A 14,898-nucleotide genomic window follows, 5' to 3' on the forward strand; every position below is an offset into this window, starting at 1 on the left:
TATTAACTAATGGTTCTCCTTTGCTATTCATCAACCTTTCATATAAAAATATGTTTCACGTGTTATATAAAGTTACAACAAAAAATAGCTTCTTTAATGAACGAATAACTTTAATAAAATAAAAGAGCTGATAGATTTATCACTATGACCATATAACAATATACATCTCAACATAATTTTTTGAAACATGAAATAATAAAAATCACTCATTCCATCATTAATATTTTCCTAACTAAAAAATGCGTTGTTTTTACCAAAAATTACAACCTGAAAGGGGCAACATAAATACTAATAAAAATTATTTTAGAATACAGCTTATCAACTATGGAATGATAAATATCTAGTGATATTACCACTAGTTTAAATTACAGAGTGCGAACGCATTCCACAAAGCTATGTCAAATATACTCAAAAATCACATAAACATGTTGATCGAAAAAAAGGGGCGCCAAAGACCGCTGGGGAATGACAATCGATGATAATTTTGGCGAGGTCAACCTCTAGACGTCATTTACTAAAAATTTACGTAAAATTAACACAAATTATAAAAAGATTAAAAAAGAATAGGACAATTTCGGACACACAAATCTATTTCCAAAAAATTATTTTTTTCTCAAATTTTAATCTACAACATTTAAAATTAATTTTACTCAATATATTAAATCACAATATTTTTAAGGCTAATAAGGAGTATGGACCCAGCAAATCATGTTTAGGGCTTCAACTCTTTGCCGCCATTTTTTTTTCGATCATAGAGTACATGGTTATGTGATTATTTTTTTCCATAGTCGATGTAACAAGTGGAACCCGATATTTAAATTGTTAGGTAAAAAATACACTCTGACACTGTATTTGCCATTATGATTTTATATCTAACGTTGCATTTTTAGATTAAATAACAAAATTGCTTAACAAGGTTAAACTGGTTAAAAATGTTGGTCAAAAATATGAGACCCATTTTTGTTGCTATTTCGAGATTTTTTAAATTTAAAAAAATTAAAATTTATTTTTTTTCCTTTTCGAGACCTTTTCTACAAGACAGCCAACAAAAGTTTTTTAAAAAATATTTAAATACAAACAATAAAAACGAAAAATATTCGCATGTCATCCTATATTTGACAAGCTGTACGTAATATACCGTATGATCGAAAAAAAAACGGCGTCCAGTTGACTTGGAAATGAACATCGTTGACTTTCCATATAATTTTACATATAAAATGACAGCGATCTTCATTTCATAGCCAACGCTGACGCCGTTTTTATTCGATCATACGGTATTACATTTTTGTTTTTCTTATGCTATATTCACATGAACAACTTTACGACTTTTGTACGAAAATTGTTGCAGACAATAGTAAGCTCCATTCACACGTGCGTTTTCATATGTTACAAAAAACTGACCACGGTTAAATTATTGTTACGTGCTGATTGCAAGCAATTGATTATCAAAATGGATAATTGATTTTGTATCTTTTTTATTGTTTTTTTTTTTGAGAAGGAGGGGAAAAATCTTGCATAAGACACCGTTGGGTAGTGTCGGATTCCTACCGACTAAAAAAACCCTCCTCGCATTCCATGGCACTATCCAGCTGGAAACCGCTTGCGCATTACTTCAGCTGGAAGGATGTCTATGCGGTTAGGCCCCGCATTCTATTTCCTTTAGTTTCTATTATTTCTCGAATGCATCTATATGTAATTTCCATGATGTTTCACCGCTTAGCAGCCCTTGCATCATATTTTTAGCATTAAAGACTTGTCCATCACTGTCCCGTTGGAATGACTCTCTAAACTGCCTCCATTCATTACACAGGAATAGTGTGTGTTCGACACTGTCAACTTCCTTGCAATACATACACAAATTTGAGGTGGATCTCTCCCTTTTATGCAAATAGTTGTTAAAGCATCCGTGCCCTGTCAATGCCTGTGTTAGGAAATAGTCCGTCTCTCCAAAGCTTCTATCTAACCAGGTGTTAATGTCTGGTATGAGATCATGTGTCCATCTACCATATCTATCTAGATCCCATTCCTTTTGCCATTCAATCATCAGTATGCTTCTTGCCTCCAGTTTTGATGTCCTTTTGTATCTCTCTCTTCTCTCCTCTATAAGTAGGTGAATAGGCGGCACCCCGGATATGACATTTAATGCTTCAGCGGAGACGGTTCTATATGCACTGCAGATCTTGAGGTTCAGTTTACGGTGTATAGCTTTAAGTGTTTGCCTTATATCCCTTTGATATTGCGAAGTGCCACACTGGGGCGGCATATAACAGTTGAGAGTGTGCTACACAGGCTAGGATTCTACGTTTGGAAGCAAGTGGCCCTCCTATATTAGGCATCAGTCTACCCAGTGCGGTCAAAGTTCGTTCCGCCTTTCGTATAACTTGATTTATATGCACGCCGAATGTAAGCTTTGAATCAAGCCAAACTCCAAGATATCTTATTGCATTTTTTGGTGAAATTGTTGTACCGAGAAGCTCAAATGATATATGAGAGAGTTTCCTCTTGGTGGTTAATAAAACCGCTTCAGTTTTGCTCGGTGCTAGTTTTAAATCTTTGCGCTCGATCCAGTTGGCCACTCTTTGTAGTCCTGCATTAGCAACACTCATCACACTAGCACACTCAGTCTTTTCGTTTTTGGCCGTTACCACCATCGCTACGTCATCGGCAAAGCCGATTAGTGTTACTCCTTCGGGCATAACTGTTTCCAGTAGGTCGTTGTATTGGATATTCCATAGTGTTGGGTCTGAAGTAAGGTCTGTAAGTACTGACCGCTGTAGCACTCCACTGGTTACATTAATCTGTCTTTTAGCAGTATCGCCTTCAATTAAAATTGTCCTTTCAGAGAGATAAGATGCCACCATATTAGTCAGAGACGAACTTATACCCCATTTCTGCATTTCGTTCAGAATGATCTGCTACGAAGCACTGTTGAACGCATTTTGCACATCTAGAGAAATTACTGCGCATAATTTTCTATTATTTGGTGCATAATATGCTGCTTGTCTGGCAATAAGAAGTACATGTTCGATCGCATGTATTGTTTGTCTACCTTTTCGAAAACCATATTGGCGCGCTGAAAGAGTTCCTATTCGATCGAGTTCTTCATATAGTTTTCCTTCTATATCTAAAAGACATATCGGTCGGTATGCCGCTGATCCATCTTCTGAGAGTTTTGTATCTTATTTTGTATCTAACTTTTTATATGAAGATGTTGATAATAAATAATGTGTTTTTCTTCAAATCAAAAGCTACAAGAGTGCTTCTTCAAAATTTAAAATTAACCAAAAATTTAGTCACGTTTTGATGAACCAAAAATGTTGGTTATGATCCACCTACTCACACGTGCGAATTGTCGCCGAGATTTTCGTCAATTTTTTTCTTTTTCAATACTAGTTAGGACGTGCCGAAAAATCAAGGTACCAAGACAACACTAGTCTTGGTCTCGAATTTTCTTTGAGATCTGCAAGTCCAAGATGAATGCCGACTAGTGCAGGACTTACGCAAGATCAAGACCTAGCATGAAAAACTCTTGCGGTGTTGCATTTTTATTTTTCACGTTTTTATTTAAAACTCGTTTTTCATACATAACAATTAAACAAAACTAAGGAATTATTAATTTAACCCTCCCCCTATCATTTGTAAACAAAAATAATAAAAAAGGGCTAAGTGTTTGAAACTATTGCAGACAAATATGTGATTTATTGTAGCGGTTAACAATAAGCCATATTGGTATAAGGCTTTTTTTGTGAAAACAATGCTGCTAAAGTTAAAACATTTCATTATTGTAACATACGCTGTCAGATTATAAGAATACTTCTTAATTTAGAGATTTTTTAGAGAAGTATGCAGATTTCAATAAATAGTTCTAGTGTTAACGCCGCAATTAACTATAAATACATAGGATAGGAACTTCAACAAGTGAGTCCTTAACTAGATTTTTCTTCAGTTTTTTTAACTAAAAATAAAAACAGCATTTGTCGGTAAAATCCTAGTACACTAGTAGATTGAGTAATAACAATTTTCATCAGGAAAATATTATTTCTTTGTTTAAAGTTTCATTTACTTATTTTTAGAAAGTGAATCTAGTAAAAATATATACAGGGTCGCTGATATGTATGGAAACGGTCGATTATTGGGTAAAATATACGAGGTATCGCAAGAAGTTACAGAGTTTTAAAACGTCTTTTGGCGAGTAATCAATTTAATTATACAGGATCCGTTATAAAGTCATGGCACATCAAAATTTCATTTCTTTAAATGGTACCCACTGATGTATATTATTGCTTGCATATTTCAATTCTTCCTTCAATTCTAAGCAAAAATAGAGATTGCATACAATGTACCTCAAACCAACCGTTTACGAGTTATTGACTTTTGAAAATATCACTTCTACAATTCGATTTAATTAATTTCGATATGTTCGGTATCATTTAACGATGCTATTCTGCGGAAACTGTGATACTTAATAATATTTGACATTAGTTTGCGAGTTAGCATTTATAGATGTATAAAATGAGATTATATCAAGTTTATAAATTACAAAATTTTCGTTTAACATTTCAAAACCAAAACTCGACATCTCAGAAACGGTTGGATTTAAGTACATTATATGTATTACAATTTTTGCTTAAAATTGAGAGACGAATTGAAACCCCAATAATATATAGGGAGTTCCATTTAAAAAAATGAATCTTAGAGTTGCCACGACTTTATAACCCACCCTGTATACTTAAATTTATTACAAGATGTTAGGCATTTAAGAAACCTATAACTGTGTATATAACTTTTTGCGGGACCTCGTAAACTTTGCTCAATAATCGACCGTTTCCATACATATCAACAACACTGTATATAGAAAAAGTACAAAACTTACAGAAGTCTTCCAGCAAAACCAAGACCATGACTAGAACATGCAGGATCAGACCAAAACTGCTCATTAGACTGCAGAGGCGCATATACGAGAGGGGTAATGGGGGTAATTACCCCCCCCCCCCAGGAAGAAATTTATAAATAAGAAAATCTGTTATAAATTAAAATTATCACAAAATAAATTAATAATATCAAACAAAATAAAAATCCAGAACAATCTAAGTTTATTTCTTTCCATAGTCTCACAATGCCTTTGAGCGAAAATTTAATTTAAATTTATTAATTTATTTAAACTGCCAGTACCCCTCCCAGACCCACTCTCTGGATGCGCCACTGTTAGACTGCAAAACTAAGACCACGGGTGTCTTGGTCTTGCAAATGCTCATCATTAACAACAGCCTAACCACCGTGTAGTCGCTCTAAAGTGGAACGTGTGAATATAGCCTGAAATTAATAAGAAATTATGACGCCCGCAAACTATAACATAATAATTAATAAAGACTATATTGAATTTGTTTAGGTATCGCGGCAGCAGCGGCAGGTACGTCCCCTAGGAGTCAGTACCTGCAGAAATGCCAACAGCTATTCCAAATTGGTAGTAGGGGGAGCGAAGCCGGATGCTTCACATGGCCACGAGGCGTCGCCGTCGGGCCAGATAACTCCATCGTTGTAGCCGATTCGTCCAATCACCGCGTCCAAGTAAGACTTTTAAAAAAAAATATGTGTGTAACTATGTGCGCATATTTGAATATGAAGTGAAACTTCTTACTAACAACTATTAAATTGAAGGGTTTGAAGGACATGTTTGAAAAAGTGTAGTTTGAAATGCTGAAAAAGTAATAAATTAAAAAACTATTTTTTTAAGTGTGACGAATAGTTTTATACGCGTAAAATAAAAAATTAATAAAAATAGTTTTTTTACGTGTAACAAATAGTTTTTTACGTGTAAAAAATAGTTTTTAGGCGTAAACATAGTTTTTAAAGTGTAAGAAATAGTTTTATACCCCTAAAAATAGTTTTTTGCGTGTAATATATAGTTTTATAGGCATCAAAAATTGTTTTTTACATGCGACAAATATTTTTCTACGCGTAAAATAAAAAAATAATAATAAAAATAATTTTTTCGTGTAACAAATAGTTTTTTACGTCTAACAAATAGTCCTTTCCACGTAATAATTTGATTAACTTTTACAAAAGAATGTGAAATAAAATATGAACATTTTTGATAAACACGTCGCGTCACTACGTATTTCTAAAGCCGTTACACTAGCTCGTGTATCATATGGCCTTGAATTTTTACTCGCACGTAAAGAAGTTTCACTTCAAAAATGTTTTACTCAAAACCTATTTAGTGACGACACAATTTTATATACAACATAATACAGGGTGAGTCTTAAATAAGTGCAAATATTTTCAGGGGTGGTATACTTCGATCACAGGAACACGTCTATGGGTTTTTCTGCAAAAAAAGATGTTGAAAATCGTACATTTTCTTTTAAATTTTCCTGTATATTTTTAGAAAATTTTTTAGAACTGCCTGTTCACATATTAATCTCTGATATCACCATGGTTATTGCCACTTCCTAAATGATCTATATTTCTAATTATTCATCTGCGAAAATGCAATTAACAAGTAAAAATTGCTGAAAAGAGGTGAAAAATTCAGAAAAGGTGTGAACAAAATGCGCTGTACTATAAAGTGCAGAAATACTAGTTGCGCCATTATGATTAACATCTAATAACAAACACATAAAATGTCTGTTTTTAGTGTAATAAATTGTTTTTGATCAATTTTAAGTGTCTTTCACAGGCTTGTGTCAGCACAAGCCAATCTCTATCCAATGTTTACATATCTGAGATTTTGCGTCTATTAAAATCATGTGGTTGAAATTCAAAATTTCCTACCTACACATCTCCTTGTGATATTGTGTGTACTCCACACGCAATGTATTGCAATTTTTCAAATAAAAAAGTAATGAGCTTAATGAAATTAAAAACGATTTTTACTTTAGTTCAAAATTAAAATAGATTTGATATTGTTTGTTGAGATCGATAGTTATGATCAAAGACATGTTATGATTATTGCGTACAGTATCATAAAAACTACATTTCAACAGCATGTAACAATATAAAAAATATAAGTATAAACAAACTGCATCAAGCCACGTTATTTCATTTACACATTTTCAAACCATAAAGATTTATCGACAAGTATTTTTTAATTTAATAAATTCGTCCCGACCCTACCACCTACAGCGCCCATGCCGTAAAGCTAATAAAACCCGTATATACACCTGAAACCAGAGAATGTTTTGAAATTGTCGTGTTTACTAATTTCAAAGTGTTTTTAACTTGATACAATTCATTTTTATTTACAGTTTAAAGAAAAAAATCGCTTTAACGAAGATTGCCTTCCCAAGTAGATATATGTATCAGTCAGGAGTCGAGTCTTTAAAACAATGAACCAACAAATGCAAACTTTTACCCCATATACCGATATAAAAAGGTACAATAATTTTGAAGAAGGCGATATTACAAAGATAGATTTTGTTAGTAAATGCGTACGTTTCGTGAGTGTTTAAGGAAGTGGGAAGATATTGGTTTTCTATGTTCTGTGTTGTGTACAGCTAAAGCAGGATTTGCACGTTAAGTATATAATAAATAATAACTTAATAGCATAATATCCTATTTAGATATCAGAGGTAAGCTTTTTCTATTTATTGTGTGGGATAACGGTGCTACTTGCGAACCTTGCTACCACCTTTAAACAAGTAACCCGCCTTTTCAAAACCAAACTCGATTATTTTGGACTTAATTGAAAAACGGTAAAGAGAAAATATGTTTCTTTTATCGAGATCTACCAGCCCTAAAAATATTTGCACTTATTTAAGACTCGCCCTGTATAGAGTGTCTCTTACATAACCGCAAGTATTTTAACTGGCAGTATATTTCCACCCGAGAAACACGCATATAAGTTTTTTTACCAAAAAAATCGGTGGTAATTTTCAATGACATCTTCCGGACCTGACAAGCCTTGCAATATTGCAACTTCCTACTTTACCCACATTCTGCATATTTGTGTGTTTATAAGGTAACAGTAGTTGTAATTTTCTGCAGAATAAATTATAAATATTGCAACTTTACTTATTTTTTGACACACACTAACACATTTTTGCAATTATTTTCAGCTAAACTGAAAGCATTAATTTTAACAGTTATTGCAGATTGCTAGATCACGAAGGATTTTAAATTTTTCAATCAAGTTAAGTGTATTCTTTCTAAGCTGACTGTCACTTCAGGGTGATTCTAAAAGTGTATTCATTATTTTTTTGAATTTCCAAAGTTATATAACTTGGTTATTTTCAATTTTTTTTAATAATGGTAAATATAAATGATGTTTCTTTTGTCCAGATTTACCATCTGGAAGATACTTGGATTTTTTTGAAACGCTCTATGGTAAATGTATTCGATAGGCAGTTCAAAACTAATTTTGACGCTTTTTTTTCATCACATATTTATTAATTGCCCTCTAATGAGAGAATAAAGCAATATTGTTTTTTTTTGACACAGTGTATATGTAGCTAATTTTTGTTTCTTATTTACCACAATATAATTGGGTACCTTAAATAAACAAAATATCATGGTAACTTAATTATACATAACGCGTCATATCATGATACACATTTGCTTAAAAGTGGTAGATTACCGGCCAAGTATAATATAAGAAATCTTGTTTCACTGTAAGAACTGCAGAAGAGACGCTAACTATAATTATGTTTGTTATAAATTGTCAATAAAACGCAGAGTTTGTGATCTATTACTTTTTTCAGTCGTTTCTTAATTATCTTCTAATAGGGAAGCCTAGCCTCAACCTCGTGCCGTTCAAGCTTAATACAAGGTGGGTCAAATTCGACGCTTTTAAAGGGAAACACCCTTTTCTATAGGAGATAGACGGAAACTAATATTGGTGTGTGGAGCTCAATTTTTATCAAAAGCATGATTACGGGTGAAAGCATGATCATAAAATTGAAAACCGCACATCGATATCTGTTACTCGTTTCGGAGTTAGGGAGTGTTTTTCAAAAATGTGCATTTTTAACAAATTGCTGTAACTTCTTTACAATGAAAAATTTTGTATTTTTATGAAAATATTTCCAAATCACCTTTTTACGTGGAATTTAATGGTTTAAGCATAATTTTTTTAAAATTAACAATTTAAGAGTTGTCAACAGAAAAATTGATTTTTTATTTGGGACACCCTGTACATTTTTAATTAAATGAAAAGAACTTAAAATTACCTTTCCAAAAATATAGTCCCCTTCGAAATACAGAATTTTTAAAACTTCACCACTTTTAACTAGTTAAAACAGTTTTAGTTAGCTTTGGACACCTTATTAGGGAAACCGGCCCTAATAGAACTCGAAAACATATTTTTCCAGCAAGACGAGGCACCGCTTCAGAACGCTGAAGTTATCAGCAAATTTTTGCAACCAATTTCGAGAATAATTGAGCTAACCGAGATCTCAGCCGTTGGCCATCAAGACCGCCGGACTTAGTGCCTATGGATTTATATCTTTGCGGAAGAATAAATGTTATTATTTTTAAATTGCCCATATAATCTAGACAAGAATTAGAAGGACTTAGCGTTATGCGAGAGTATCTTTCACTCCCACTGAGTTAATAAATTCAGCGCGAAATGTTCAAAAACGGTCCCGTCTGTCCATGACAGAAGACGGTCGACATGTCGAAAACCTGTACAAATTCTCGTATCTTGGTTTGTTATTATTTTTTATTGTCATTGATATAGTTTAAATGTGTTGATGTGGTTAAGTATAGTTTAAATTGTTATAAAATTCTGCATCTCTCATTGCAAATCGCGGATGATCTGGCAAATGTTCCTATCTACTGAAACAATAAATTTCCAGGAGACAATAAAAACGGTATTTTCAAAAACGGAACGACTTAGAAGGCTGGGCTATTGAAAAAACATTATAATGTATGTTTTCTATTAAATACTATTTATTTGGAAGCAATTAAACTGTAAACTTATTAAATCAGATAGGATTTTTTGCTTTTGATAAAATGGCACATAGGATTATTTGTATTTTAGGATTATAAAGGATAGGACGTTTTGCTTGTGGTAAAAGTAAGATAGGAAAATTTGCTTTCATAGTTTTATAGTATACAGGGTGAGTTTCCTACGATGTTCTCTATGGGTATCTCAGAAACTACTGGAGATAGAGAATCGGTTAAATGGGGAAAGAATTGCAGTTTTGTGGGGTCATAAATATGCGCCTTTCAGATTTTTGAAAAAGTTCATGGCTTACTAGATATTTCGAAAAAAACAAATTTCGGCTATTTTAAAAATTGTCCCTAATTCCATTATAAGCTATTTTAGACAAAAAGTTTTCAGATAAAAGTTGTAGATAATTACACCCCTTTAATGAGTTTCTGTTCTCCGATTTTTTCTAAAACCTGTCATTTTTGACATATGACACAAACATATGTTTTTTTAAATGGAAACCATAGTTGGCCGTAACTTCAAAAAAGGCGCCATTTTTCAAGCTTTTCAGCGATATAAGCTGTAATATGTTTTCTTCCAAAAATTACTGAGTTACAGCCAATTCTTATAATTTTTAAACAATTTTGCTATAGTAAATATATATTAAATCACCTTAATTTTAGTTCAAAATATAACTAAAAAATCCAACAAGCACAAGAAGCGTGTCACGTCTCGCTGGTTTTTAACGCAAAGTTTTGAAGATAGGAGAAATTGCTTCTTAATATCCCTGATTATAGATAGGAGCTTTTGCTTTTTAATCAAAATAAGTAGATAGGAGTTTGTGTGACCAGAATAACAGCTGGTTTCAGATAGGAGGTTTTCTTTTCTTTAAATTGTGCCGTAAATTTTTATTTTCAGATATTACCTTTTGTCAATACGTGCATAATTACTCATAGAACGTTATGCTAAAATAATCTCAATTTTGAAAAAAATGGCAGATAGGAGCATTTGCCAGATCACTCGCAAAATATTATTTTCGTTTTAATTGCTAGAATTGAATAGAAATTCCTGTTTTCACAGCTAGAATTTTTTTGCATTACAGCCGGCGCCGTTGAAAGCCTACTTATTCAAAGTGGGCGAATTTTAAAAAAATCCATATCTCGAAAAGAAATCGAGCAAAGTATCAAGTATGCATGAAGTATGCTATATTTTTGAAAATGTAATTTCAATTCTTTTCAATAAGTTAAAAATATATAGGGTGTACCATATAAAAAATCAAATTTTATGTTGATAATTCTTAAATTATTAATTTAAAAAATATATATACTTAAACTATTAAATTCTACGTAAAAATGTGCTTTGGAAATGTTTTCATAAAAATACAAAATTTTTCATAGCAAAAAAAGTTGTTCAAAATGCACATTTTTGAATAACACCCGGTATAACACACGGTAACAGATATCGATATGCGATTTTCACCATCATGTTTTTGATAAAATTTGAGCTCCAGACACCGATATTAGTTTTCGTCTATCTCCTATAGAAAAGGGTGTTTCTCTTTAAAAGCGTCCAATTTGACCCACCCTGGGAACAGTAGTGTAAACTCTGACAGTTGATAGAACTAGCCTTGATAAATATCATAACCTTACTACTGCTGTGATGCAATAATACTTGGACAACCCCGTAACTAAATGATTGCTACAAATTAAATTACAGAAAAATATACGAAATACAATATCGTACACGAACGACGAATAAAAATTTATATTCCGTTACAATTGATATTCCGTTCTGTCATCACGGATATTCCCTCGAAAATAAGAAAGAAAAAGAAAACTAATTTTATGTACACGCATTTCTTCGCACATCAATTTCCTCTATTTCCTGGGGACCGGTGCTTATACGTTCGAGGTCATCCCTTAAATAAATATGGTTAAAAAGGACTTTTGCCGGACGATCGGAGAGAAAAAACATCCTTTCGATAGATAGGGCGACCTTCGTACAAAATTATGGGAAATATTATTTTTCCTTCTTTTCCTTTCCCTTTTTAATCATAAATATTATAAATAATACTGGTTTGATCAATAAGATTTTTATTCAGAGTTTTTATATATTTCCCTAAATGGTAGCCCAAGTAGCATTTTCACGACTTGCGACCACATGTTTACTAAACACAACGTTGGATTAGTTACAAAAAATAGTTAGCTCCCTACCTTGGGTATTAAAATAAATTTAAACGTTTTTATAACGTTGTGCCGACGTTGGACTAGTACTACAGCCAAGTAGAAGCTTCTGCGACGTCGAATAAACGTTGTCTTGTAACCTTTTTTGCTTAAGTGATCTTTAGGTGATTCGGACAACGTAGTTACAACGTTGGACAATATAGAGTTTTCCGACGTCAGTTTCAGGACCTATTCCAACGTTATGCAAACGTCGTCTGTTTTACTAATTCCAACATTGTTTAGATTTCCTTATTCTTACGTTGGTAGGACATCGAGTCACTACCTTTTTGCAACTGTATTGAACCATAACCTTAAATCTTAAATTTTCACTTCATTGTTCTGTTCAGTCAGACAGTTCAGTGCTGTTTTTGTTTTTATAAAAAAAACTTAATTAAAATGGGACATCAGAAAGGTACATATAAAACTAAATTTAAATATACATAGACATATATTACCGATAGTTTATCCACTCTCTCCTTTGTTTAGATTATAGAGGGCGGCACAAGCTAGACTCTAGGATGACTAAATTAGGCAATCTTGCGACTAGTATACTACCTGTTAAGGCCGAACTGCGACATTATTAGGCCAGTATGCGACTACTCGAACTACTCCATCTTAATCTCCAAAACAACAAAGTGAAAGCCGCCATGTTGTTAAATAAGAAAATTTTTCGTTCCTAAAATAGCAATTCCTGGTTTTTGAATACATTAACTTGAAATATTTGACCCTAAAAAACACGCGGAAACAATTTTTTCGACTGCGAATAAATTATTCTCATTTTACTAAAAAAAATCAAGAAAATTTTTAAAACTTCTTTAATTTTAAGGCCCATTAGTATTTTTCAAAGTAGAAACAATACATTTATCAATAAAGTTGTTTGCGTTTAACTTTTTTGCCTTGGGTAACGAGTTACAGAGTCGGTTAAAGTGTTTCAATAATTATGATCTTCAAACATCCTCCACACTTAAATACTTTTGTTTTGTTTTCCTTCACTGCCATCTGACATATGTCTCTAACTAAATCATAAAAATAATATTTTTACTATAATTATCCCAATTTAGGATAAAACGCGACTTAGACGCCATATTAGTTTTGTATTTCTGTAAATTGGGATTTTAAACAACGTTGCAGTTTGTACTAAATTAGGCTTCCAGCCAACGTCGGTATCCAACGTCGTTTCGACCCAAAAATTATTCTCCAAACTAGTGCAGACTAGGGTTGGCACGAGGTTGTGCCGACGTTGCGCCCCGACTTTGGTCGCGTGACACAACGTTGTCCCGACGTCCAAATGCTGCTTGGGAGGCTATTAAGATCGGCAAAAAAAATTTATTTCACTCAAAATGAGTTATTTAGGTCATAAATGACCTAAATACAAAATATTTTCATGGTGTCTGTCTGTCTGTCGGTCTGTCTGACCGTCTGTCTGTCCATCGTAACACGATAACTCAAAAAAATACTGTGGCACCCGAGAATCTGGCCATTAGTTTTTGGTGGGGGTGGAGGGTTGGTAAGAGGGTATGGTAGGGGGTTAAAAATTTAAAAAAATAGTAACTCCAAAATTACAGCGAAACGCGGTTTTCAAATTAAGATTAGGAATAATATTTGCAACAAAATTTGTAATAACATCAAAATCAGTCAAAGTCGCAGGTTTTGAGATATTAACATATATTAGTATGGGCGGCTATACGTGCCTCCCGGCGCCAATTTTTTTTGGTACATGTTAAATACACAAAAATCTATAATAAACTTTTTCTAAATCTACCGTAATAACAAATCAAATTAGAATAAAAACAAACAAAATAAAAGACTAAGATTTTATAAAAAAATCGGCATTTTAAACTTGTTAACTTTTGACATTTTCTCATATAGTTTATTTGAAATTGTAACATATGGTTTATAACGACAATTTCACTCGAAATAACAAGTGTATGGTACCAAATTATTCGTAAAAAAATGCTTTTTCCATATATTTGCTAATGAGCCAGCCTCGTTCCATTTGAAAAAATTGAGATATGATTAGAAATACGATTTGGACATCTTTTATCCGGTCAGGACAAGATACAAAAACATTAGACGATCAAATCTATTTTTCCAAGGCTCCTTGATTAAAAATTAGTGTTTTAAACACAGCCATGGCACGCAAGATTGAAATTTCTTCTTCTTCTTCTTCTTCTTCGTCGTCTCTTCATGTCTGAAGAATCGTGACATTATGGCTATGTGCAGTTGGTGATTTTGATCTTCCATCGTTGGTGATCTTCCGCCTCTAGGAGATTTGATTGAAATGGATGACCTGTAATATTTGCTATTTGGTCAAACCATCTCGATAGTGATCGTCCTCTGGGTCTTCGGCCTTCTACTTTGCCTTGTACTATGATTTTTACAAGGTTGTCTTCTCCTCTGCAAGTGATATGACCGAAGTATTGCAGGATGCGTCTACGGCAGATGGTGGATAATCGATCTGTGATGCCGAGTTTAGTAAGAATTGACTGGTTGGTTCTTCGAGCTGTCCATGGGATAAGGAGCATTCTCCTCCAGCACCACATCTCAAATGCGGTTTCTATCGGTCTCTATCAGCGCTCTTGACGGCCCATGACTCAGACCCGTATAGGAATATGGAGAACACCAAAGATCGAACAAGGGTCTTGGATCTTGGGGATTGAAATTTAAAATACGATTTTTTTCAAGCAAAAATGTCAAAAGTGAACATATGATATGTCATTCTATTCAGAGTGACATTTTCTATCAAATAAAGTAAAAAAATACCAAGGGTGCCATTTAAAAATCAAATGTTGTAATAATTTCCGG

At 33.1% G+C, this 14,898-nt stretch overlaps 1 protein-coding gene across 1 annotated transcript in view; it reads left to right on the plus strand.

Moving 5' to 3' along the window:
• The window catches only part of LOC115891929 (RING finger protein nhl-1), a 223,138-nt gene that overhangs the window by 188,375 nt on the left and 19,865 nt on the right, over positions 1 to 14,898 (plus strand). The window contains exon 5 of the mRNA XM_030912536.1: positions 5,390 to 5,568. Within this exon, the coding sequence (XP_030768396.1) occupies positions 5,390 to 5,568 (179 nt within the window). The remainder of the gene's footprint in view (positions 1 to 5,389; positions 5,569 to 14,898) is intronic.

Source organism: Sitophilus oryzae, unplaced genomic scaffold, assembly GCF_002938485.1.
Source record: "Sitophilus oryzae breed Bouriz unplaced genomic scaffold, Soryzae_2.0 scaffold_1203_pilon_pilon, whole genome shotgun sequence".
NCBI classification, from domain to species: Eukaryota; Metazoa; Arthropoda; class Insecta; order Coleoptera; family Curculionidae; genus Sitophilus; species Sitophilus oryzae.